The sequence below is a fragment of the Abrus precatorius genome, unplaced genomic scaffold (assembly GCF_003935025.1).
Source record: "Abrus precatorius isolate BTA unplaced genomic scaffold, Abrus_2018 Scaffold3, whole genome shotgun sequence".
In the NCBI taxonomy this organism is placed as follows: domain Eukaryota; kingdom Viridiplantae; phylum Streptophyta; class Magnoliopsida; order Fabales; family Fabaceae; genus Abrus; species Abrus precatorius.
Window position 1 is genome coordinate 13,281,644 of NW_020874373.1, and position 27,832 is coordinate 13,309,475.

The 27,832-nt window shown below is 31.2% G+C and overlaps 1 protein-coding gene and 1 pseudogene across 4 annotated transcripts; both read right to left on the reverse strand.

Moving 5' to 3' along the window:
- Nucleotides 1-27,690, reverse strand: part of LOC113860753 — a 70,917-nt pseudogene extending 43,227 nt beyond the window's left edge.
- LOC113860751 (abrin-c) lies at nucleotides 170-27,698 on the reverse strand. Of its 4 annotated transcripts, none has more exons than XM_027493255.1 (2): nucleotides 27,627-27,698; nucleotides 170-2,323 (listed from the first exon to the last, which is right to left on the reverse strand). In XM_027493255.1, exon 2 carries the CDS (start codon nucleotides 2,315-2,317, stop codon nucleotides 629-631), a length of 1,689 nt encoding a protein of 562 aa, XP_027349056.1. In that variant the 5' UTR covers nucleotides 2,318-2,323; nucleotides 27,627-27,698; the 3' UTR covers nucleotides 170-628. The 4 variants fall into 4 exon arrangements, with proteins under 4 accessions (XP_027349056.1, XP_027349055.1, XP_027349057.1 ...); XM_027493254.1 differs by lacking the exon at nucleotides 27,627-27,698 and adding an exon at nucleotides 2,395-2,471; XM_027493256.1 differs by lacking the exon at nucleotides 27,627-27,698 and adding an exon at nucleotides 2,418-2,460.
- Between the last annotated feature and the right edge of the window lie 134 nt (nucleotides 27,699-27,832).

The following is a 27,832-nucleotide window of genomic DNA, read 5'->3' on the forward strand; positions in this document are numbered from 1 at the left end:
ATGTTTCCCTGTTTGATGTCTTATAACAAGCTTTTTTTAACAATTATTGAATCAAAACTAAAGTCTCTGATTAGGTCGATCGACAGCAGCCCAGCAAGTGAAGGAAAATCTTTATCTAAGTCTTAAGTGGTAACCCATGAAATTTCCCCTTTTTTTTTTTGGTAACTTTTAATTGAACTTTTGTTGTCATGAAGGTTGTTATGATGATTTAATTTTGTAAGTTTGAAGGGAAGGAACTAAGTATGTTGAGGTTATATTTAGTTTGTAATATTATATATCCAATTGCCACATAATTTGTTGAATGGAGGAATGAAAATCTAGCTTTGGAACTGAATCCCCTGTTTTTAGCTTTATTCAAGTGCTCTAATTATGATTTTAGCTTTCCAACAATTGTATCGATTTAACTAGTTAGGTTCTAAAATATATTTTGACTTGAAGCAATCTGGTTTCTCTTTATTGATCACTTGATGGCGTAGGGTCTTGCTAAAACATAAATTTATTATTTAAGCACATTAGAAAGATTACAAGGCAGCATGAAGCTCATGACTGTTTCTGGAATCGATAGATTCTGTCACTTATTTAAACATTAGAGAGGCAGATAGCATTTGCCTCCTCAGACATGAAGCCATTAAAACAAAGTAAGCCATATTTGGTTAGGTTTACCATGATACGGATGAAGTATTATCTCTTTAAGACTTGGATCAGAGCGTTTCACATCCATCACCATGTCGTCATGTAAATTATAAATGCTACCGTCATTTTTAAACAACCATCTTTGACTAGCCCATCCATTGCTGCAACCCATCAGGAGAATGGGAGATCCTTGTTTGTGGTCTTTAGAAGTTAAACAGTTGTTTGTATTTTGCACTGAACGTATAGACCCATCTGTGTAAAGTGCCCATTGTTGCTCCTTCTTATTGTTATCACAGTCAGCCAGCCACACATTACTTCCCTGAGCTTGCATGCAGAGATCTGAATACCCACTGATTGAAGTTACGAAAGGGCTTGTGTTATTCCCTGTACGCCAGCCCTGTCGCATTAGATATTCGTTCGTTTGCACGGTGAGTGTCCCTCCCATGCTACTAGATTCAGCACTCAAGACCAAGCCTGACCTTGGATTGATGATGGTTCCATTGTCCCATATTTCCCAATAAGTGGCCTCTGGTACTGCCGAGGTACAATCATATATCATGACATAATTCCCTGGAGCATAACCTTCTGTGGTTAAACACTTCCCGTTGGACCTTATCGTCTTGTCACTTTTCAAGGTCCACAGCTGGTTCTCTTCAAGCCGGTCTTTGCATTTCCACGCTATGATACGATTGCCATTGTGATAGTCGTCGTCATAGACATCCACGCACATCCCATCTCGACCACCAATGCGCACGGTTGGTTCATAACGAGAGCTGCAAATCTTTGATTCTTCGACAATTGATCTTATTAATAGAGGTGATTGGTTTGCATTTGGCGGATTGCAGACAAAAAGCATCAATGCCAGAACTGCAACTGTTGGGTGTGACAAGGAATCTACAACAACAGGTTGGCGATTAATACTTGATAAAATGACATTATTTGGAAAAGTATCTTGCACTGATTGTTGAACACCTCCTGACAGATTATCCCAATTGTTCTCCAAACTTAACATGGCAGAATCTGGTTGAAACGCCGTACCAGTTCGGATGCTGACACCAACCCGGTTTGATATGTACCTGTATCGAGCTGCTTCTGAAGCCATTTGGATTATCACGATCAGGGTACGAGCTTTTTCTTCGTCGTTACTGGTCCCACTTCGTAGAAACGATATCGCATGTGTCAAGGCCTGTAACCCTAGACTTATTTGCTCTCTTGTCTGATGAGCCCATCTCTCTAGATCACCATAACTACCATCAAAACGAAGTGAGTACCGCTGCGTGCCAGTGAAAAGGTAGGTAGATGCAGATTCTGGGGCATCACGAAGGAAATAGGATTGACTTCCTGCTCGGTATGCTACCACATATGCATTGGTCACATCGATACCTACTTCAATAGATTCCCTCTCCGAGTTTGAGAGTTCGACTGTAATATATCGATTTCTTTCTTCCACTGTTGTTGGATCTCGAAGCACAGGTATGTCGTGTATCAGCCCACCTGTTAGTCTCTGTCGAAGCGCTTCAATGAACTGTTTGTAGCTTTGTGAAGTGGCACCTTCAGTAGTAAATTTAATGGCCTGGTCCTGATTTGTTGCTACCGGAGGATAGGTTCTTGCAGCACATCTCAGTGCAGAGAATGAACAAGTCCATGCAAGACATAAAATCAGTAGCTTCAAAGTTTTGTCCATTTAAAACTGCATGCAATTGCACCAAATTTTAGCAAAAGATGTAATGAAAACTGAAAGAAGTAATTCAAATTTTAAACCTGAACCTAACCGTAGAGCGAACCTTGTTGATCCCACTTGCAGTAAAATAAAGGATGCTGTGCAATGTTTGGTGTGGCTTGGAAGTTGTGGGATCACTTTATAGGCAGAGGGATCTTGGACCATTGGTACCACCTCATAATAAAAATCAAGCCTGTTTTTGGAGCATTAGCCTGATTTGGACAGAGTGCATAATTTACATGGGCCTAACGGTTTTGGCAACAATGGTTGGGACTGGGAGGCAGCTGAGTGGATTAAAATTGTTCTATCTAATTTTTTAAATAATATAAAATACATGTAAATTTATGCATATCTGTGTTCTTTTGTTCATAGAAATGTTCACTCATACGTACACGTGTGTTGATCTTGATGATAGTAATTATAATTAGGTCACTCTTGCTGACGTCACGTAAAAGCCAGCTGAAAGGAAGTGCCACCGAAAGAAGGCAAATTATTGTACTGCAGGAATCTTTTATGATGTACGCGACAAATGTTTACACCCATCTGGATTGAATGCAAGCCATTGCTTGTTATTTTCAATCACTGTTCAATTAAGAAAAACCAAAGCAAGAAAGGTGACTCATTCTTCAATTAGGACTCCCACGCACGTGTTTCTTGCTGCTCACAAGTTTCCATGCCCTCTAACATTCTGCCACTCCATTCTCTTCCACGGTTGTAGCATCTCTTCCAACAAAGAACTTCAAATTGCTGGTATGGTTTTCTAATACGAAGAAGCATTCATGGGGTGATTTACGGTGAAAATTGGAGATTAATATAAGAAAATAACAAATAATGAGAGAAAAAAGTAATTCATGCGGCGAGGATACACACTGAAATTTATTGTTCTGTTTTTTCGGTATAATTTCATATCCTCTAATAAAATACCTAAAACTGAATATTCAAGAATTTCAAAATTCTCTTTCTTGATAGGTAAACAAAGCACTTTTATTTAAACCAATTTAAACCCTCTAAATAATTACATTTCTCAATAGTAATAAGATTCTCTGAAATCACTTTGTCACTGCAGATGATTTTGATCATTAAATATATATTAGAACAATTTAATTTTATTAAATAATTAATAAATATATTCATGCACTAAATGAGTTTATTTATATTTTATTAAATTATTTATTATAAATAAATAAGAATTATAATTTAATTATAAAAAATAAAGTAATAAAATTTTATTATATTAAATAATATCAATTATAATTATTTAAAGAAGATTATAAAATACTTTTTAATATTTTTTTATATTTTATATATTTTCATTCTTCTCAACAATAAAAATGTTTATTCATTTTGTTGATGTTACTGTAAACAATAAACATAAAATTTACTGTGGCTAAATATAAATTTTGATAAATATTATTTAATAATTTATATCAAATATTTAAAAATAAAAATAATATAATATAAATACATAAAAAAAATAGACACAAATATATAAAAAATTGTTTTTCAATTAAATATAAGGTTTATTAATATAGATGCAAATGTGATATATTTCTAAGTAAATTAAAATAAATATTAACATAAATTTATTTAATAAATTATATATAATATTATTAACTTATGATTTTAAAATGACATATTTAAATTTGAAATATGTATTGTAGTAAATAAACATATACTTAATAATTGAGATATTAATTTGAAAAATTAATTTAGACTTTAAAATTAATTTAAAGATTAAACTTTAGTGACAAAATCAATTACTAATAATTGCGATATTTGTAACACCTTAATTTAATTTTTAAAATAAATAAATTTGCAATAAAGGGAAATAACAAAATTTTCATTCAAATAATTTTCAACGCATAGTTTCATAAAGTATTTCAAAATAAGAAGAGTTATAAATTTGAGACAAAATAAATGCTATAAGACCAATTTAAATATATCAAAAATTTAAATAAAAAAAAAGTTTTTAAGTCCTATAGCAGTTTTATCCCTCCCATTTACTAAACCTAGTGCTGATCTCTTGGTCACCTGAAAAATAGATGTAACAGTGAGTACCTACACTATCATACATACACAAGCATAGAGACTCACCTTACACATTTTACATATTTACTAACAAAATTCAAATCATGTATCAAATAACACAAATGCTACTTTCAACATTCCATATCAATTCACAAACAGGTGCGTTCACTGTACTATCAAACAATCCACACCCATGTGCGCTCACTACACGTAGCCACGCCCACTGTGGCATTGTGATCACAAATTCCTAATGCCCTCAACCTCAAGGACTTACTCAGTTTCTACTCCACGAATACGTGTGTGGTACTGGGTCCCCCAAGCAAAGGTATCAGTCAGAGACCGATTCAAGAGGAGAGTGTGTGGCCTGTGGTGCACCTACGCTCACTGTTGGTATCACCACCATCCTCTCTTGCCCAAAGTATTTATACCGCCCCCATCATCCGCACCCCCAATATATCGCTGAACCATTCATAGTTTTTTAATATATTCAAACACAATCATCATGTTATTCACACATATTTTTAATCATTTCACATTATTCATTATCAACCAATATCATGTCCACACATTTCAACCACATTGTAACCAACCATATGATTTCTATCACCATTTCACTACACATCATACTTAATATCAATCACATTGCATTACATACAAAGTTTCCATTATGATCCAATCACAATCAAACCATTTCATCACACACACTATTCAACATCAACCACATTATATTGCATACAATCTTTCTATCTTAATCTCACTACAATCAAATTATTTTCATCCAAATATATATTTTTCTATGTTCTATCTCGATCACATTCCAATACATAGCAATATGAATGAATTCTAGGCACAAAGAAATAGGGTAGAGTCTCCCCTTACCTCGGATTGAATACCCAACACAAATTAATGGTAAAAAAACCTTTCCCACACAATGTTCCGTCCTAAATACATGGAATATCTCCATGAGAATCCAAGAAACGAAAAAAGGGATGAAAAACCAAAATCCTAACTCTTAGAACTTACCTCTAAATGCTCCAAACATTATTTCCACCTTCAATTTTGTACCCAAACAGCTTTGAAGGTAGTTTAATCGGTGAAAATAAGTTGGGAATTGAGAGAATTGAAAGAGTGTTCAAAGGGAGATGTGGGAAATAAGTTTCTTGAAAGCTAAACTCCTCAAATACCCTAGGATTCGCGACACTCTCGCTACAGCAAGTCACCTTCTCACTGCAGCAAAAATCTCAGTCAAATCTGCACTCTAGTTTCTGTAGAATCTCGCTACAGCAAGACCCTCTCGCTACAGCGAGGAGCCTCTTACTACAGCGAGAACGCAACAGATGCACAGCAAGAATGCCCCTGCATCACAAACTTAGCCTACATTTCAATCCAATCACAGGTTTACGTTCATTTTTCAACCGCAATACACACTTATATATACATCCACATGTATTTATACATATATACACATCACCACATAATTCAAATGTACATTCAAATAGTAATTCACATATTTATATTAATAACCAAAATATCATTACCAAAATTCGGGGCATTACAATATTAATTTGAAAATATGTTTAAAATTAATCATAATTTTACTAATTGATAGACATAGATATATCATCAATAATAACAACATATATAGACATGATGAACATCTTTTAGCATACACAATGCATATTATGTAACACTTGTTTTCTTTTAATTAATAAATTGATTATTGTTTCGTATTATATAGTGTTAGAGTGTATTGAAATGATTTAAGGATGTCTTGATAGAAATCTGGTGCAAGAGATCTCGCTCAGGCAAGACAAATCTCGCTATTGCGAGACTGAGAGCCCAAAACTACATGTTTTCAGGACAATCTCACTTAAGCGAGACAAGATCAATTCATCCCAACTGTCACCTCACTCAAGCGAGCATGATCTCGCTAAGGAAATCAATGATTTCGCTAGGGGAGCTGAGTTGCTCTAGCAAGAACTCACAGGAAAAATGTCTAACTCTCTAAACATTATCTCACTTAAGCGAGCTCAATCTCTCTCAAGCGAGCATATCAGGAAATGATTGGCGAAGGCCACTGTCTAGTGTTCTTGCTAAGGTGAGGTTTACCTTGCTCAAGCAAGAATTGTGTCACGCAAATGAGAGAGCGCGGAGTTGAGGAGTATTTAAGTGAATTCCAACATGAAAATTTCATTTTCATTCCAAACCTCACATTCTCTTCTAATTTTCTCTGAACTCTCACCTCTTTCTCTCATATAAAACTCTCTCAAACTACGATTACTCCTCAAATCTGAGCTTGGACGTCAAAATCTAAACGACTCCAAGTAAGTTTATCTGAATTAAACTTTGTTTTCTCCTATCGTCTCTTGTATTTTTCATTCCTCACAAATATCTCTTGGTACTTAGGAGAACTTCTGTCTTTGAACTCTAGTAAAGAGTTTTCGAAAAGAGTTTCCAAGTTATCGTCCCACAAAGATTATTTTCAAGTACCAAGAGTAGCTTGATTTGATTGTTTAAACATAACGAGATTGTAACAGACCAAAAACAGAGCTTAAGGTTAACAATAAATTAAAAGAACAATAATACAATATATGAGAGAGATCAGATGAGATGAGCCTAGGACTTATGGGTTCACCTACTACACTTCTTTATGTTCTAATTAATTTAATCCCGATATTGGTATCTAAATATTTGCCAACCACTCATAATCACTTCTATTAACATCCAATGATTATGTAATGTCAATATTTTTTTCCCTGAGCAAACACTCCCAATGATCATGCAAGGTAATTGATCGAGAAAGCATAAAGATCCTATGAGTTTGTTAATTTAATAACGACTGAAAGAAAGGAATTAAGTGTAATTAACCTAGCCTCTTGTCTCGTTTTATCTTATAGTTTCGTAAATTACATGTGGTACGATCTCCTACAATGCAACTAACTATGGGATGGTAAGGGTGATCAAGTATTAACATACATAATATAATCCAATAGAATAAAAATCAAATATTAAAGGAAAACTAATACCAACATTAAAGTAAAAATCATACAAAGTTTGTAGTAGGATCCACCATAGTCCTAGCTATGGGTTTAGTTACTCATAACAAAATAAATTACGAAGAATGTGATAAATAAACCTATAACCACAACAAAAAACTCAAACCAAAGAAACCGAAAAAGATAAAAGACAAACAGAGTTCTCGTTCTTCGAAGAGCGCTCAATCACTTGCTTGAATTCCAAGAGGAAGCTTGTCATCCTTGCCAATGGTCTCCAATGACTCTCAAAGATAAGTTTGGTTAAAACTAAGAAAGGGAAGTAGGTGTGTAAAGAAGTGAAAGTATCAAGTGTGAAGCATAAGGCCTCTTTATATAGGCTGTGACCTGAATTTCCAATCGGTTAAGCTTTATCTTTTCAAATTGGCTTTATCCACAATCAAAATCGCTCCAAATATTCATGTCTAAGTTTAAATTTTAAATTCAAAATTCAAACTCAACTTCACATAGCACTGCCAAGGACTAAAAATATCTAATTTTTATTCAAAATATTTCTATAATGCACTAATAACAACTTCTAGTTAAACTGCAATAATTAATAACATAATTACTGTAAATATATATATATATATATATAATAAAGTTTAACTATATAAATTTAAATCATAAAATATATCAAAATATGAACTTATAAACACCCTTATACTTGAGATTTGCTTGCCCTCAAGCAAAAATCCTGACTAAAGAATAAAGGAACAATTTGAAACATATCATCAAAACAAGAAATCAAAAAATAACAGAGATACAAAGAACACAAGAGTAATATCACTGAGTTTAAGTAATCAAAAGTCATTTAAAATTTTATATTCTCTATCTTCTTCCTCGGTCATCAAATAGTGACACTCAGGCCCTCTAGGAAGAAATATACTACTATAGGCTTGACGATAAACTAATTCTCTACTAGGTCAATTGAATGTAATTAAAAATTATGAGGTCTTTTATAGGTTATAATGTAGCCAAAGGGTTATAATAATTAAGGTGACATAAATGAAGGAAAAGGATACACAAAGGGTTAACTTAATTAAAACAATCATAAATATCTCCTAAGTTTATAAATGAAGCTCTTGGAGTAATGATTTTTATATTTTCAATTTTTTTGCTCCTCTTTTCTTTCATTCAAATGTAACCCTTTTTTCTTTTCTTTTCTTTTCTTTTCTTTTCTTTTCTTTTTCACAACTTACATGCATTTTTTTTTCTTTTGCAACTTACATGCATTTTCTTTTCTTTTTTTTTTCCAGATAAGAGATATAGAGAAGAATTTTTCTAATAATTCAATAACTTAATTGCTCCATTTACAAACCCAAGGTCAATAAAACATTTCATAATTTTAATGTGAGCAACTAGTTGTATAGTGAAGGCCAAGAAAAAATAATCCTAATATGCCTCAACCATATTTAAAACATGGAATCAAAAGGAGTAGCCTCAAATAGGTTACAAGTCAAGTTCTAGAGTATAAATCTCAAGGGGACAATCACATAAAGCAATGAGGAAAGACATACAAATAAATTAGGATAAAAATTTCCTTTAAGACTCAAAACTCACATATGTGGGTTAAAGTTTAATGTAGAGCAAAAAGCTAGAGATCTCAATTATTTATTTATTTATTTATTTTAATGACTCCAAAACTTAATAGAAATTACTCAATTATGTTCTTATTATTTTCAGAAAATTTAGGTTCCTTGGGATAAAATTTTCAAAATTTCCTTAGAATAAGGGCACAGGAAATTACTTGAGAGCAAGTAATAAGACAAGTAATAATGGAATCCCCTCATACTTAAAGCAGAACATTATCCTCAATGTTTAGGGAAAAAAAGAAGAAGTAGGGAAGAAAAGTAAAGAGAAAGAAACTCCCTAAATGTGAGACAAAATACACAAAAAAGCCACCATGTTCTAAAAACCAAGAACACAAATAAATAAAAGTGAAAAATAAAACATAGGTTGCCTCCAGTAAGCGCTTGTTTTACGTCACGAGCCTGACATCCTGTTAAATTATATGGGAAATTAGGCATGAGTCTCAGAGATGACTCCCTTGATATGTAATTGTTTTCCCAATAGTTTCTCCTCCACAACTCTTGTCATACTAGAAAGATTAATCATAGGAGGAGAATCAAAATAAAGATAAGAACATGTAAGCTCTAAGTCAAGAGGCTTATTAGTAAATGGTTTGAGTTTTTGTTTCTTCTTCTTTTGAGATGGCTTCTTCCTTGGTCCTCTACTTGGAGTTCCATGCCTTACAAAATTTATAGGAAGGGGAACAACATCCACAATGCTCACAAAGTTGCAAGTTTCTTGGCTAGAGGGGTACTTTAGAGAACTAAAAACTTGAAATACAACTTCCTCATCATCTAGCCTCAATGTGAGCTTTCCCTCTTGCACGTCTATGATGGTCTTGCAGTGGCTAAGAACGGTCTCCCTAGTATGATAGGGACATCATCATCTTCCTCCATGTCAAGCAACATAAAATCTGTATGAAATAAGAATCCCCCAACCTTTACAAGCATATTTTCCATTATTACTTCAGGATAAGTAATAGATCGATCTGCTAACTGCAAAGAAACATGTGCAACTTCTTCAAAATTTCAAGGAATTTGTTGAACTATAAGTCCCTCTGACTACTTCTCAACCTCAGCGGAAAAGGGAGTCAAAGTTCTTGAGGCCTAGACATTGTTGATGATGCTTCTTTCTTTTCTTGTTCTGTTTCTGGGACGTCAGTGTGGCCATGCATATGAGGGAGCATGGGTGTACGTAGAGCGGTATTCTGCTACTTTGGCATGTTTTCAGCCAACATCTTTCCGTTTCTCAATGTAATTGCCTTGGCATGTTCTTTGGGATTAGGTTCAGGCTGGGAGGGCAACGTTCCTAGTGCTCTTTGAGTCAACAAATTTGTAAGTTGCTCCAGTTATGATTTTATCTCGAATATATCAGAGCTTATTTCTGAAAACTTCTTATTAATTGTTTGGGCTTGTTGCTCTATCCGAAGGCTTTATTGTTCCATCTGGGACTCAAGCGAGGAGGGAAATAAACATTTGAATTTTGACCTCCTTGGCTATTCTCCCATGAGTTCGTGGGTTTGTTACGCCATCCCGAATTGTAACTGTTGCCCATGAAGTTGGCCTCCTCAGTCTCTAGAGGTTTTGCTGATGGATCTTGTACCCTTAATAAGAATTCTATTTGCTTTGACAGAGTTTCAAGCTTATTTGTTATGGAATCACTACTTTCTACCTGGTAGATTAGAGCGGCTTCATTCTTTTTGCTTCTATGATGGTCTATATACCATTGAAAATTACTAGATGTTATCTTTTCTATCAATGTATGAGCCCAGTTGGTCCTTTGCATAGGAAGGATCTTCCAGCAGCTGCATTGACTGTAACTCTATTAGAAGATGAGAGTCCAGCATAGAAAATCTGCATTTACTTCCATAGAGTGAAACCATGATGTAGATATCTCCTTAGAAGTTCTCCAAAGCACTCTCACGTCTCAAACAGAGATTCAAACTCATATTATTGAAAATTAGAGATCTTTGTCATCAGCTTCGCAGAGAGTGATGGTGGGAAATATTTGGCTAAGAATTGTTTTGATAGGTCATCCCAGGTGTAATTGAATTAGATGGAAGTGTGGAGAACTATGCGTTCACCCTTTCCGTGACAGAGAATGGAAAGAGACGAAGCCTTATATCATCTTTGGTGACACCATTGTATTTGATGGTATCAGTGAGTCGAAGAAACTTTTTCAAATAAAGGTGAAGGTCTTCATTAGGTCGCCTAAAAAATAAGGTGGAGTTCTGGACTAGATTGATCAAGGCCAGTTTTAATTCAAAATTATTGGCCTCTATGTCAAGTGCTACGATGCTCCCGGCATCACCCTCAGCAGTGGGTGTCATGTACTCTAAGATTGGTCGTTCTTCTGCTATCTTTTTCTTTTCTCTGCACTCCTTACTTATTCTACGTGTGGTCTTCTCGATTTTCAGATCAAAAGCAAGTTCTGCAATAGGTTTAGAACGAGTGAGTATAAAACAAAATAAAAAAAAAATGATTAAATCAACCAAATACTCTATTTTCTTTGATATTAAAAACTAATCCCCGACAATGGCGCCAAAACTTGTTTGTAGGCAAGTGTACCTATCAAAAAGTAATAAAAAGTTTTTGAAAAGAGTTCCTAAGTTAGTGTTCTACAGAGATTATTTTCAAGTACCAAGAGTAGCTTGATTCAATTGTTTAAACGTAACGAGATTGTAACAGACCAAAAACAAAGCTTAATGTTAACAATAAATTAAAAGAACAGTAATACAATGTATGAGAGAGATCAAATGAGATGAGCCTAGGACTTATAGGTTCACCTACTACACTTTTTTATGTTCTAATTAATTTAATCCTGATATTGGTATCCAAATATTTGCCAACCACTCATAATAAACTCTATTAACACCCAATGATTATGCAATGTCAATATTCTTTTTTCTGAGCAAACACCCCCAATGATTAAGCAAGTAATTGGTTGAGTAAGCATGAAGATTCTATGAGTTTGTTAATTTAATAACAGCTAAAAGAAAGGAATTAAGTGTGATCAACCTAGCCCCCTGTCTCATTTTATCCTATAGTTCCGTTAATTACATGTGGTATGATCGCCTACAATGCAACTAACTATGGGATATTAAGAGTGATTAAGTCTTAACATACACAATATAATCCAATAGAATAAAAACCAAACATTAAAGAAAAACCAATACCAACATTAAAATAAAAATCACACAAAGTTTGTAGTAGGATCCACCATAGCCCTAGCTATGAGTTTAGTTACTCATAACAAAATAAATTATGAAAAATGTGATGAATAAACCGATAACAACAACGAAAAACTCAAAAAAAAGAAACCCAAAAAGGTAAAGGATGAAGAAAGTTCTCGTTCTTCAAAGGCGCTCAATCACTTGCTTGGACTCCAAGAGGAAGCTCGTCGTCCTTGCCAATGGTCTCCAATGACTCTCAAAGATAAGTTTGGTTAGAACTAAGAAGGGGAAGGTGTATAAAGAAGTAGAAGTGTCAAGTGTGGAGCATAAGGCCTCTTTATATAGGTTGCGGCCTGAGTTTTCAATTGGTTAAGCTCTATCTTTTCAAATCGATTTTATTCACAATCAAAATCACTCCAAATCTTCATATCTAAGTTTAAATTTTAAATTCAAAATTCAAACTCAACTTTACATAGCACTGCCATGAACTAAAAATATCTAATTTTTATCCAGAATATCTCCATAATGCACTAATAAATTCTTTTTGCTAAACTGCAATATTTAATAATATAATTAGTGTAAATATATATATAATAGAGTTTAAGTGTATAAATATAAAATATATCAAATTATGAACTTATCACACCTCAAGGTAAAGACAGCTCTATTTTGTCGTTTTATTAGAGTATTTATTTTTTGTTCATTAGAGCACTATTACATAGTGATTTTGTGAAAAATATGTATTTGAAATATAATATTTATGAATGCTAGCTGAGAATATGCATGCTTGATTGTTTAGCTTCAATGGCTGTGATAAGTTCACATGAAATATATTATGAGTACTTAATGTAGAGTGTTATGGAAACATACTAAATAATTATGGTGTAATTATATGAAATATGTCTTTATAAGATGTTATGATGAAGCATGATATTGTATTTGTAAGTTGAAATGCATAGACTATGTGACGAGTTATGTATATGAGTATTTTGTTGCTGTTATAAAGTATGATGCTAGTTTGAATGAGTTGATTAGTGAAATTATACTCTAATGGGATGATTAGTGTAGACTTAGTCCAGAAGTGTTTTACTAAGCATGATCTTATGAGTGAAGAATGAAGAAATTCTTGAAATAAGTATAAGTGTTGGATATGGAATGGTTCTAGTGTAAATAGTTAGTGAGATACACTGAAGGTATAGAGTTTAGAGATGATGAAAAATTTGGGAGAAACGTAAGGTGATGAGCGACATTCGCATATGTGTACATACTCTTTCTGAGAGCGAATGCATCACATGGCCTCACACTCGTTTTCTGACTAGACTCTTGACTATACCTTTGCTAAGGGACCGTTATTATATATGTTGTATCTGTGTGCATGGGTTAACTGATAACTATTTACCTAATTAAGTAAGACCTCAAGAAATGTTGGAAGCATCGTTATTTGTGATTACAGTGCAATGCAAGTGCATATTTGAATGAGAGAATTAGATATGTTATAACAAATTATTGTGTTGTGAATATATGATTATGGTTATTCTATGAATTAGTTGCTGAAATGATTATGTTTTTTTATGTCATACTATGATTTCATGTAATACGTTAATTTGTAAATGATAGAATAGATGCTCATCCTTAGTAAAATTTTTAAGAAAATAGGATGACAATGTCTCAAGAAAGGATTAGTCTGATAGATAACTTTGTACAATGTAGACTTAATGTATTTAATGAGTATCGGAGAACATGTCATTTTAAGTTAACAATACATGTTGATGATATACCTAAGAATATTATTATAATAGAGATGGCACTATATTATATTGTCCCTTTTGACTTCCCTGTAAATGATAAAATTCATCATAACATGTCATCTATAACGATACGGTTAAGACCCTAGCTACCATAACATATTTGTGTACATACCATGATCATGACCATTTTGGAAGGACGACATGATTTACGTTTGAGCGAGTCTTTGGAGTTGAGGTTATGACCAATTCAAGAAATCTCTACCTTGTATTGGACGATGAACTCAATCCCGATGATTTAGAGGAGATAGAGGCATGGCATGTGGATGACTAGCACCGGATCCTCAGTGTTAGGATATGTTTTGAGACTGCTTTGAGACTTTACTCATTTTGGTCATGTAATTATTATATTAGATTTCATGTATTTTGATGAACAATTTGTAAATTATTGTAGTTGATATATATATATATATATATATATATATATATAAATGCATGCTCAGTACCCATATTTGTAAAATAATTTCCAATTGATTATTATTATTTTTTATTCACCATTATTATTTAATATTGCATTGTTGGCAAATTTTGCAAATAGATTTTATTCACAAAAAAATTCTAATTTAGTGTATTTATAATATCTGCTGTATACGAAAATTCACACTTTATTATGATTTTGCACAAATCAATGTGTAGTTTAAGATTAAAAAGTTGGGATGTTACACATTATACAAGTCTCTAATTCCACACACAATATACAATATATAAGTCTTTATAATACAATACACATTGTTAAGGTCTCTAACTCTATACACAATACTCACTACATAAGTCTCTAACTCCATACACAATAGAAAAAGATTTGTCAATACAAGCTAAGAGATTAAATTTTTTATTCTAATTCTCCATTTGTTGCTTCTTCATAAGATAGGTGATGAATGCCCATCACGTAAGAAAGGTGGAGTGATTGCAAATGTCCTAAGAGATGTAGTAATAGTAGGAGAAACAAAAGGTGATAAAATGGATGTTAGAAAAGTACTGGAAGCAATGTTTATTAGTTGTCATCTTGGTTATTTTGTTGGACAACTTTTAGCCTATTTTGCTTTATCTATATCCTTATCTACATCTTTAAATAACACAAAAAGAAATTTCATGAAATACATTTATAACATAATAAAATTATTAATGAAAGTAAAATATAATAAGAATATAAATATCTTTTACATTTTGTTATAAGAAATAAAAAAAAATACAAACATTATATATCATAATTGCCATCTTCATTGTCATTTTCATCATTGCTATAGCTTCAAAACTATCATTAAACTTACAATAATTAGTCATCTTTATTTTCATTTTCTTTTTCTATGTCATCTTCTTTCACAATATCATTGTTATACATATTAGTGTTAATTATCACTTCCTCATGTTTACTTTCTTCATCTTTTAAGTGATCAAGTAGGTCATCATTAAATACAAAATTCACATTTATTATTCTATCTTAAAATGTAACTTTTAATGTATATCAATTATGAATTGTGTTTCTTATAAGCTTGGTTTTAATGACAACTTTTTGTATTTTACAAGTATAAAAGGATCATATGTTAAACCTTTTAGAATGATAAACATTTACAATGTTATATTCTTTATGTAGCTTCACAAGCGAATTGAGAAGAAAAGGAAGTAAAACAATGAAATCAGAAAAGAAATTTTATCAATAATCGAAGCACAAAAAAGAAGTAAGAGTAAGAGTGGTCTCTAACACTGTGCGCACAAATAAAATCCAAAACCGTGACTCTAAGTCCAAATAACGTTGTGAGAAAACAAATCCTTTTTCTATTGTTTTTATTTTTTATTTTTTACTTTTTCACTCTTATTAATTCCATAGCTTCCTAACAGTGACAACTCTCACAAATTTATATTACCTTTAAATTTTAGTCTTAGTCGGTGTTTTTATTGTACAATTTTGTTTTTACAAGTTGGTGTGTTTTTTAAATACCTATTGGTTTTAGTTTCTGTATTTTTTTTTTAAATCTTAAATTAAACCTTAATGTTGTTAATCTACCAGGTAGATTTTTTAAAATGCTTTTTTACGCCTGACAAAAATAATGTTTGTTAGTTTATTTATTATATCATTTTTATTTATTTAAATAAAAATATTTTAGGCATAAAGTATGTTGCATTATTTGAGTGTAATAATAATAATAATAATAAAATAAAATTAGTTTTTTTGTCCCTTAACATTAAGGTAAATTTTGATTTCATTCTTTAACTTTTTTTTTTTTGGTTCACTTTAATCCTCTAACTCTTATAAAAGTTTTGAATAGGTCTTTTTATGTTAAAAATCTCATCACTGTTCTAAAAATTTTGTTGTTTTGTGCCACATATATTTTGCGATATTGTTCATCATCTTCTTCCGACCTTAGTTCTGACACATCTTCCTCTTCCTTCTTCCTTTCATTTTCATATTCTTATACTCAAAACTTTATCTACCACCAACACCAAACATTCACTCTCAAATCTCAAATTATAAACAAATCAACTTTCTAAATATCGATTTTTCATCTTTGACAGATATTTGAATATGAAAAAACCTTATTTTTAGACTGAGATTTAAGATTCTAGAACACAATATTCTTATTAGTGAAGGCTTCGAAAGCCATGGTAGCATAAAAAATCAATTAAATGAAAAAAAAATGAATGTTTTTTCATTCAAATTTGTCAGAGATGGGAAATAGGTATTTAAAAAGTTAGACTATTTACGGTTAGAAATTTGAGGGTGGTGTTTGGTGTTGGTGAAAAATAATTAATTATGGTATATTTCAGAGTTGTTAATTGTAAACATATAAAAATAGCACAAAAGGATACACACTAATCAAGTATAAAGAAACATAAAATTATCATTAATCATAAATATCCCATAAAATCATAAAAATAATCCATCATAGCACTACTTGTAGGTTTAGTTTAACATAATATAACAAAAAACTATATTAAATTAATCTATAGTTACACAAAAAGTAAATACAAATTAGAGGAGTCTCTAATAGAGAAGAAACAAAGAAAGCTCTTGATCCCAATATGTGCTGCTCAAACTCTAAGAGTTATCAGGACTAACCAAAATCAAGATAGAATATGTAAAAAGATTCAAAAGATGCCTACGATGCTACCTATTAGGTTTCTTTAATAGAATTTCAAAACTCTTTCTCGAAGGCAAGCACGATCTTGCATATGGTTAAAGCACTCCCGTGTTGGCTACTAGGGTGTGGGCGTGTTGGCAACGGTGAAGCCCTATTTTTCATCCAATTTGGGCAAAACATGCACAAAAAACTCAATTGTTACATTTCCATGTTAATTTTCACAATTAATATAGAAATTAGTGTGAAAACCTAACAAAATAATGGTCACACATAAACATATAAGGTGTAAAAACATACCAAATATAGACTTATAAAATTTCTAATACTTGATATTTGTTTACCCTCCAGTAAAGTCTTGACTAAGAGTAAGTAAATAACTTGAAATATATCATCATATCAATGAACTCAAGAGAAATAAGTTTAAAAGAACATAATATATTCTCTAACTTTTCACTCAAACTTTAAACTAAAGTACTTTACTTCTTTCTCTCTCTCCAAGTGTCTAGGAACAGAAGCATATATCACTCAGTTCTACAAAAGAGAAGTGTATTACTATAGACTTGACTATAAACCGACTCTCTATTAAATAAATTAAGTACAAGTAAAAATCATGAGATTTTTTATTTTTTTATGTTGTAATGTGGCCATAGAATTTTAAGAATCAAAGGCGGGATAAATGAAAAGAAATGATACACAAAGGGGTAATAAATCATAAAAAATAGCAAACATCTCCTAAGTTTATAAATGAAGCTCTTGCAGTAATGATTATAATTCACATATAATTGATTTCTTTCTTACTCCTTCTTTTCATTCATTTGTAACTATTTTTCTATTTTTTTCTTATTTTCATTTTTTTTTTTATATTTTCACATATGAGAAGTAGAGGAGAATTTTTTACAATATATCTTGCTACTTCTTAAATAATTCAACCTAATTGCTCCATTTATAAACTCAAGACTATCAGAATATTTTATATAATTTAATGCAATGGACCAAAAAAAATTAATTAATTAATTAAGCTCATAGGGAGGATAACTAGGTGTTTCTTAAACATGGTGAAAGTCAAGAATAAAAATTCTATTATGTCTCAAGCATATTGAAACATGCAATAAAACAAAGTAGTTTCAAGTTAATTATAAGTCAAGCTCTAAATCATAAATCCTTGAGTGCATCTGCCTTTGTAATAGAGCACGACCATGCTGAACATGGTGCACACATATGCTCAAACTGCAAAGCCCTTATTTTTCCATCGCGGTTGCATGCATAATCGTGTATGTCTCTAAGCACAATCATACATAATGTATAGGTGTAGAAACTTGCATGGTAATTAATAGCTCGACTCCTTTGAGCTCCTAGTATGCTTACTCTTCATCTTAAGAAAAAAAAAATATAAAATAAAAAAAGAAATGTAATAAAATTGAAATGAAAGATGTAGACTACCTTCTGCGAATGTTTATTTAAAATCATAAGTCTGACAGTCCTATTAAGTTATGATGAAAATGATAAGTTTGAAATTATATCCTCTTTTACAATTCATATATTGATGTTTGATCTTTATTTTATTTAGGTTTTACACTGATTTATTTGTATATTGTGCAGTTTAGCATAAAAAAGCCACAACTAGGTTTAAGATGTGTTTTGGCCCAAATTATTTGCAAGATAGAGCTTTACAGCAGTCAACAAGCCCAGACCCTACCATCAAGCACGAAAGCGTTTCGGGCCCATGCACGGCCCTGCTTACGCCCTTGCATGACCGTGCTCATTTGTGGTAAGTCAATTAATAAAGAACTTTTAGGATTTTCAAATCCTATTAAAGAGAGACCTCAAACATCTTATTCTACATCTTGTGGTTTGCTCTCTAATACACCTCCATAATCTCGTCTCTCTTATACGGGATCGTTGGCATACTCTTGGCGAGAGTTGAAGTTTTGAGCGATCGTACTTGAAGATCGAGAAATTATCTCTTTCTAGTTTGCTTTTCTTTATGACTTTATTTACGATTATTTTAGTTCTTCTCTTTATCATAAGTAGTTAAGTCTATAACTAGGGTTATGGAAACTATTATTCATGAATTTATGAGATTTTGAAGTTTGAATCTATATTTGATTTCCGTTTATGATTAGCTTTTATCCTATTGCGCATAATTATAATCCTAATTCATTATATCGTTAGGTGACTACAGGATAAAAAGAGGCAAAGGATTAGGTGAATAAAACCAATCTCTCTCTTCCAATTGTTATTAAATTAACAAGTTCATAAGTACTTTATACTTTCTTTAATTGATGTCTTGCATAATTATTGAGGATATTAATTTAGAGAAAAGAATATTAGTATTGCATGGTCATTAGAGATTAATAGTATTTGTATGAATAATTAGTAATCACAAAGAAATTAAATGTAGAGTTAAATAGAAATATAATATAAAGAATTGAATGAAAAAATTCATATACCCTAAATTCATCTCCTATAAGTTCAATTAAGACGTTTGTTGTATTATTTACTTTTATTTATAATTACTTTTGTAATTAAATTCTGATTCTTACTTAATTTCATATTTTTTAGACTCAAAAAATTAAATTAAGAAATTTTTAATAATTGAAAATTAATCTTTATAGGACGATATTTCAAGAATTTATTTTAAAATCATTTATTACTTCTGGCGGGTACACTTACCTTCCAAATAAAAAATAATACATGAGTTTCAAAAGTTACTCCCTTAATGTGAATGGTCAACCATTACACATTTTTTTTTATCAAAATGTTGAGGCGATTGTGTAACTATAAATAACTGTCTCAATTTACTTTTTGAAGACATTGACGGTATGTTTGGGAGAGGAGAGGTATTTGGAAAGAAAGAAAAGAGAGAACTTATTTTTTAATTTTATATTAAAAGAATTATATATTATTTAGAATGACAAATATATTATTAATACATTAAGTTTTTATTATTATATTAATTTATATTTTTTATTTTTAAAAATTATTAATTTTAAATATATTTATTTAAAATATAAAAATAAGTCCTTCCCTCCTTTTTCTTCCAAAAACCCTCTCCCAAACATACCCTGATGCTTTCCTCCTAAAAAAAGCAAAGTTCTACCATAGAACTAATTAAATAAATAGCAAAACTACTTATGCATGTCTGTGCAAGATTTCCTATGTAATATTCAAAACATATTTCCAAAATTCCACACACAAGAAGATTGGTACTCATAATTTTTTTGACGTATTTTTTAAGTTTTTTTAATATATATTTCATTGATGAGATTTGCATATAGTTAACTAATTAAAAACACTGTAAATATGACTTTTAAAGTAATTATATTATAAAAGGTAAAAAATAAGTATATGATAATGGATAATTGAATTACAATGTAACTTTTTTATATTGTTAATATATTTTAAATTATTATTAAGTTAAATTTTTTAAAATTATTAAATTATGTGAATTTAGTAATTTATTATTAAAAAATATTTACTAAATTAAAATATAAAAGTGTACTAAATATTGTTTTTAATATTTTTTTTAATTTTGAATGCTTAACTCCAGCTACAAAATCAAATTAAAAAAAAAAATCAACTTAACTGTTAGAGAGCAAGTCTCATTTCAAAGAATCATTTTAAGTTGAAATTTCACTCATTCACACGCTTAGGCAAAGTCGTGCACACAAATTCAAATATGATACTAAAACACATAAACCCAAATAAATAACGGACAAGTAAAAAATAAAAGACCTAACAAAAAAATTAAAGTTCATTAAGTGTAGATGAACTTATGTAACCTCTAAATTTCATACTTAAAATGCAAGTTGGAACTGAAAAATAAATAAAAGTCAAGATTGGCCAATTCAATAAAAAGAAAAAGGCTAGGTAATAATTTTTAGTGTTTTAGAAATAAAATATAATTTCTCTCTCAGCCAATATTAGAAATTTAATTCATTTTACAAAATGAGAATATAAAAAAAAAAAATTCATATCCTATTACGTATTATGGTACATTATTAGTGTATTTAGATTAAATTCCTTTAATATAGAATTTTTTATTTAATTTAATATAAACATATTTATCATTGCTATTATTGACCTTATTTAATCCAATTCATGATTGATACTTAACATAGGCTCAATTTTGCAACTAACTAGAGTCGCAATTGATTCATAAGTACGAAGTAGACCATCAATGATAATAACATGATCTCGTGAGAACATTGGATATCCAAATGAGGAGAGTCCATCAACAATATTATGAAATCGTACGAGATTCATGCTTTGTGTTGTGATATTTAGTTTGCAGTTGACGTGTATGAGCTCTGGTGTACGCTTGAAAATGAACGTGAATTCGCTCTCATAGTTGGTACGAATGACAACAATCAATGCATCGAGTTAGGATAGTACTGCACAATGTAGATTGAAGTCAAGTAAGGAGAAACTGATCTTGTTCCCCTGCAAGAAAGGCTTCATTGAGTTTATCAAGATCCCGATATGCTTCAGTGAGATAGCACAGGGGAATCACAAGATTCACAGGAAAATGATGAAGATTTTATGAGAGGTAACTGTTTTCATCAAGCTTCTCTATTATGGTGAAATTGAACGTGGCAGACTCGGATGCTGCAGGATACAAATTAAGTAGAGTTGCATGAATCGGTGGTGGGGTTATCGGTTGTGGTGATTGGCTTAGTTTAGTTTTAGATTTTTTAGACCAAATCTGATTGCACGTGATCGACACTCTCCCCAAAGCTCATAGCTAGAGGCAAGGTAGGTTGAGATAAATATAAAATAAATAAAAATGACTGTATGTTTGCATGATATGTTATCTTTGCGTTTGTTTTACAAGAAGTTGGTGTGATGTTGTTTTATGTGGGCGGGATGTGGTCTAATTAACAAAAGGAGCTGGTGTAATTATTGACATTGAAGCTTGTAGATGTGGAATATGTTAAGGACAAATACAAGTTTCGTATGCTAGTTAAGGTATCAAACATGATTTCCTTGATGATATTAAGTTTTTAGTCTTTCTATTTTTGTGTATTTTGTGTATGATGTCATTCTAATATGTGAATGTATATGGTATGCATGAAGAATCAGTGTTTCCCACATTTAACATTATTCACTTGTGAGGCATGAGAATGTAGCTAGTTAATGTGACCATAATGCCGGAACATGTCACAATTGATTTAGTGCTTTCTAGTTTTATTTTAATTTAACTATGATCTATAGATTTAGGATTTGTAATAAAACTTTAATTTATTTACATTTTTTTAATTATTAGTGTTATTTAGTTAAATATATCAACTCATTCCATGCTAATTGGTCTAGTTGTATATTTTTGGACTGAACACACATCATTTTGGGCAGAAACATTAGTCATAAAAGCCTTTTGAACATTTAAGGAGTGCCTTTTATTTCACATATTTAAATTTACTACTTAAGTAATGTGCTTGGATATAATTTGATATTATTCTCATATGTTTGTGATAAATTTCATGCTTTTATGTTGCTGTGATATAATGTCCAGCTTAGTATTAGATTCTCTGTAATCTAAAATAACATAAGTGCACTTCAAAACTTCATTGGCGTACAAAGCATTTTGGTTTGTTGGAAAAAAACTAATTCATTACAATGACTGTGTTTCTCTTATGATTAGCCATCAAGTAAAGTTTTACTCTAAATACATACATAATTAAAACACTTTTTTCTTTTAAGCTACTTGACGACGATGACTCACTTTACATAAAAGTTATTCTCTAGCATTTTATAGCTTCTTACCTTTTCTTTGTTTCTAAACTCATTACAAGCTTTAAGAGAAAAATTCATATACTCCTCATCTTTGAGGATTAATGGATGTTGGTTACATCATTAAATGAGTTTTTGAATTAAGTTTGGCATTGCATTCATTGCCAGACAAATAAATTTCTGACAATGTCTTTTTAAGTGTAATTATAAGGAAGGAAATTTAATAAGTGGAAATGGAAAGATTAAACAAAATTTTTGTCGTTCAGATGCAATAAAAAAGCTGAAGTACTTTTGTGTAGTAGGTCTCACCATTTTGATCTTCCCTCTGAAGCCTCTGGAAATATACAGTGCTAGCCTTTCGCTTTGGGGTATTTTACATAAATTAAAAAAAACATATTGTATATATGTGTCAATTTTAATCAGTTTACAAATATGTCTTAATTTAAATATAATAAAACTTTTATTTAATTTTCTTTACACAAAATTAATTATAATTAACTTTTAAATGTGCTAATTTATGATAATTTGATAAAAAAAAAAAAAGAAGTCGATTATGATACATTTTAGTACAAAATAGAACTTGAATTTTAAGGTGCTAAACTCTGATAATTAATAAAATAAACGTTTTTAAATAAAAGTATTTAAAAAATAAAAGAAAAATCGCATTATAGTGGTTAAATAAAACTTATTATTTTTAGTTACTTAAAATTAACCCCAAAGGTCAACGTTTTCATTTTTCATAAAACTATTCTTAAAATGGTTAAATTGAGCACAATTCATTCTTTTTATATAAGTATTGTTAAAAAATTATTTTTTTATAATTTCAAAATAATCAGGTCCTTAAATTTGTGAAATGATTATTTTTTAAGAATAATAATAAAACTAGAGTATTTTAATGTATTTTTTGTGCATGATTTTTTTAAATTTAAAATTTTTTTTTACACCAAAGTTAGATAGAATTTTAAAATATTAATAAAAATTAATTAAAATGTCATTATTTTATATTTTGTATATTAATACATAAAAATATGAACATAACTGTCATTTTATTAGAATTTCTACACTTAATTTTAAATTTTTTAACATGACCGTGCATATTCTGGGATTGTCTATTTATAATAAATGAGTATATCTGTATGTACTAAAGTCTAATACAATCAACTTCAATTTTAAATAGAAATATAATATAATCAACTTTTTGTATTATAATAAAATCAGTTATAATAGTCTTTAAAAATATATCATAATCAATTTCAGGTAAGTAATGCAGTAACAAGAAAATCTATTAAAATAGACTTTAGCGTAAAAAAATATTTAAAAATTGAAAAAAAATCAACTTCTATATAAAAACTCTTTTAAAGTTATAGAAAAGTCAATTAAATTCGACTTTTACTAAAGATTATTTAAAAGTTGAAAGAAAATTTGATTAAAGTTAATTTTTTTTTATATTTTAATTCAAGACATTTTTGTAAACAAATTTAAAAAAGAAAGGTATTTATGTAATATAATTTTTTAATTATTTTATTTATGTTAAAAAGCCTTTCCTTTATTTGTGTGACAAAAGTTTCGTAATAAAAACATTGAACTGTATCCTTATACAAGATAACTTAGTTAAATAAAATAAGTTTTCAATTAAAGCTGAATAAGTAATTTTGTATTTTATTTTATTTTTTTCTATGTTACACTCCATCGATACTAATGAAAGTAAATTTTTAAATTTCTTTCTTATGTTTCCACTCTATTTAATTGTATCCGAATAATAATAATATTTCTATTTTATTTTTACTTTATTTCTATCCTTCCTTGCTTCCTTCTCTCCTATCTCTCTATGAAAAACAATACCAAAGGGGCACGGATATGTAATTCTGTATATTAAATCTCCATTTTTTATTTTTTATAATATTAATATAAATTTATGTTGTACATATATTAATGTATATTATAATTATGTTTTGTTACAAATTTTTTAGCTTTCTATATTTATTTTTTGTTTTTATAATATTACTATAGATTTATAGAAAAATCAAATATAAAAAATATATTATAATTATATATGCTTTGTTCTGGTTTTTCCTTCTTTTTAAATTTGTAGAATATTAACATATAATTATGTTGCACAAATATTAATATATATTTTTCATTATTGTTTTGAATTTTTTAAACTTTTAAATATTATAATAATAATAATAATAATTATTATTATTATTATTATTATTATTATTATTATTATTATGAATTCACAACAATCAAGCAAGCAGTAGATTTGGAAATGAATAAATAATTTAGCTAGCTATTTGATATAAATTTCAAATAACCTAGTTTTGTTCCATTATTAGGTGGGTCTTATACCTGTTGCCAAAACTGGGGACTGAACTAAAATATGATATAAAATTTATCTGTAGGCAAGCATTTGCCAAAAAGACATAGTAGTTAAAGTCCAAATTCTAGATTTTCTTTGAGATTGGCTAGAGTAGTCCTTCCCTTCTCCAGCTCTTTTTTTTTTTTTTTCCTGTTAAACGGGTTGTTACTGTGTACATCCAATATTTATGTTGTGAGTTCATTGTAGATTCTAGATTTTCATTTACTTATTTTGGTTCGTGAAAATTTCAATTTTGTAATTTTGTTGTGAAGGAATTAAGTATGTTCAGGTTATATTGAGTTTGTTAGATTATATATTCAATAATTGCTACATAATTTGTTAAATGGGGGAACGAAGATCTAGCTTTGGAACTGAATCCCCTCTACTTTAGAACTGAATCCCCTGAATCTAGTTTTATTCCAATGCTTGATTATAGCTTTCCCATTTTATGGATTTAACGAGTTAGGTTCTAAAATATATTTTTATTTGAAGCAATCTAGATTCTCTATTGCTCACATGATGGCCTAGGGTCTTGCTAAAACATAAATGATGGTCTAGGTTCTTGCTAAAACATAAATTTACTCGTTAAGCATATTAGAAACATTGCGAGCGAGTATGAACCTCGTGACAGTTTTTGCACCGTCTCTTATTTAAACATTATACAGGCAGATAGCATTTGCCGCCTCTGGCATGAAGCCATTAAAACAAAGTAAGCCACATTTGGTTAGGGTTACCAGTGTATGGCCAAAGTATTATCTGTTTAAGACTTGGATCAGAGCCTCTCACATCCATCACCATGTTGTCATATAAACTATAAATGGTACCATCGTTTCTAAACGCCCATCGTTGACTAGCCCATGCATTGCTACAATCCATCATGACAATGGTAGCTCCTTGTTTGTGGTCGTCAGAAGTTAAACAATTGTTTGTATTTTGCACTGGACGTATAGAACCATCTGGGTAAAGTGCCCATTGCTGCTCTTTCTTGTTGCTGTCACAGTCACCCAGCCACACTTTACTTCCGTGAGCTTCCATGCAGAGATCTAAATACCCAACGATTGAAGTTACGAGAGCGCTTGTGTCATTGCCTGTACGCCAGCCCTGTCGCATTCGATAATAGTTAGTTTGCACGGTGAGTTTCCCTCCCATGGCACTAGATTCAGCACTCAAGACCAAGCCTGACCATGTATTGATAATGGTTCCATTGTCCCATATTTCCCAATAAGTGGCCTCTCGTTCTGCCGAGGTACAATCATATATCACGACCGAATCCCCTGAAGCATAACCTTTGGTGGTTAAACACTTCCCCTTGGACCTTATCGTCTTGTCACGTTTCAAGGTCCACAGCTGGTTCTCTTCAAGCTGGTTTTTGCATTCCCACGTTATGACAGGATTGTCATCGTTATAGTTATTGTTCGAGACATCCACGCACATCCCATCTCGACCACCAATGCGCACGGTTGGTTCAACAGGAAAGCACATGTCTGATTTTTCCACAATTGATCTTATTAACAGAGGTGATTGGTTTGCATTTCGCGGATTGCAGACAAAAAGCATCAATGCTAGAACTGCAACTGTTGGGTGTGACAAGGAATTTACAATAACAGGTTCGTGGCGAATATTTGTTAACCTGACGTCTTCAAACGTATCTTGTGTTGCTCGTTGAACAGCTCCTGACAGGCTCTCCCAATGGTTCTCCAAACTTATCATGGCAGGATCAGGTTGAAACGGCGTATTATTTCGGATGCTGACACCAACCCGGTGTGATATGTACCTAAATCGAGCTGCTTCTGCAACCATTTGGCATATCACGATCAGGATACGAGCTTTTTCTTCATTGTCATTGCGCCCATTTCGTAGAAACGATATCGCATGTGTCAAGGCCCGTAACCCTAGGTATGTTTGCGTTCTATTCTGATCAGCCCATTTCTCTAGTTCACCGTAACTACCATTAAAAGGAAGTGAGTACTGGTTCGTGCCAGTGAAAAGGTAGTCAGATGCAGATGCTGGGGCATCACGGGTGAAATAGGACTGAGTTCCCGCTCGGTATGCTACAACATATGCGTTAGTCCCATCGATACCTACTTCGATAGATTCCGTGTCCGAGTTGGAGAGTTCGACTGTAATATATCGATTTCTTTCTTGCAATGTTGTTGGATTTGGAAGCACAGGTATGGCACGTACCACCCCACCTGTTAGTCTCTCTCGAAGCTCTTTCATGAACTGCTTGTAGCTATCTTCAGTGGCACCTTGAGCAATAAATTTAATGGGCCGGTCCTCATTTGTTGCAACGGGAGGATCGGCTCTTGCGGCACATCTCAGTGCAGAGAATGAACAAGTCCATGCAACGCATAAAATGAGTAGCTTCAATGTTTTGTCCATTTGAAACTGCATGCAGTAGCACCAAGTTTGAGCAACAAGATGAAATCAGAACTAAAAGAAGTAATTCAAATTTAAAACCATCATAATTCTAAAATCTGAAATCTTATATATACCTGGACCTAACTGTAGAGCGACCCTTGTTGATTCCGGGTGAAGTGAAATAACAGATGCTCTACAATGTTTGGAGTGGGTTGAAAGTTGTGGAGTCACTCTGTGCCTTTTATAGGCAGAGGGATTTTGGAGTCACTCTTTCTGGAGAGTTAGTCTGATTTGGACAGAGTGCCTAAGTAGCCTAACTGTATTGGCAATCATTATTGGT

Coding starts and splice junctions, on each gene's coding strand:
- LOC113860751 (XM_027493255.1), bottom strand. CDS start 2,317: ATGGACAAAACTTTGAAGCTACTGATTTTATGTCTTGCATGGACTTGT.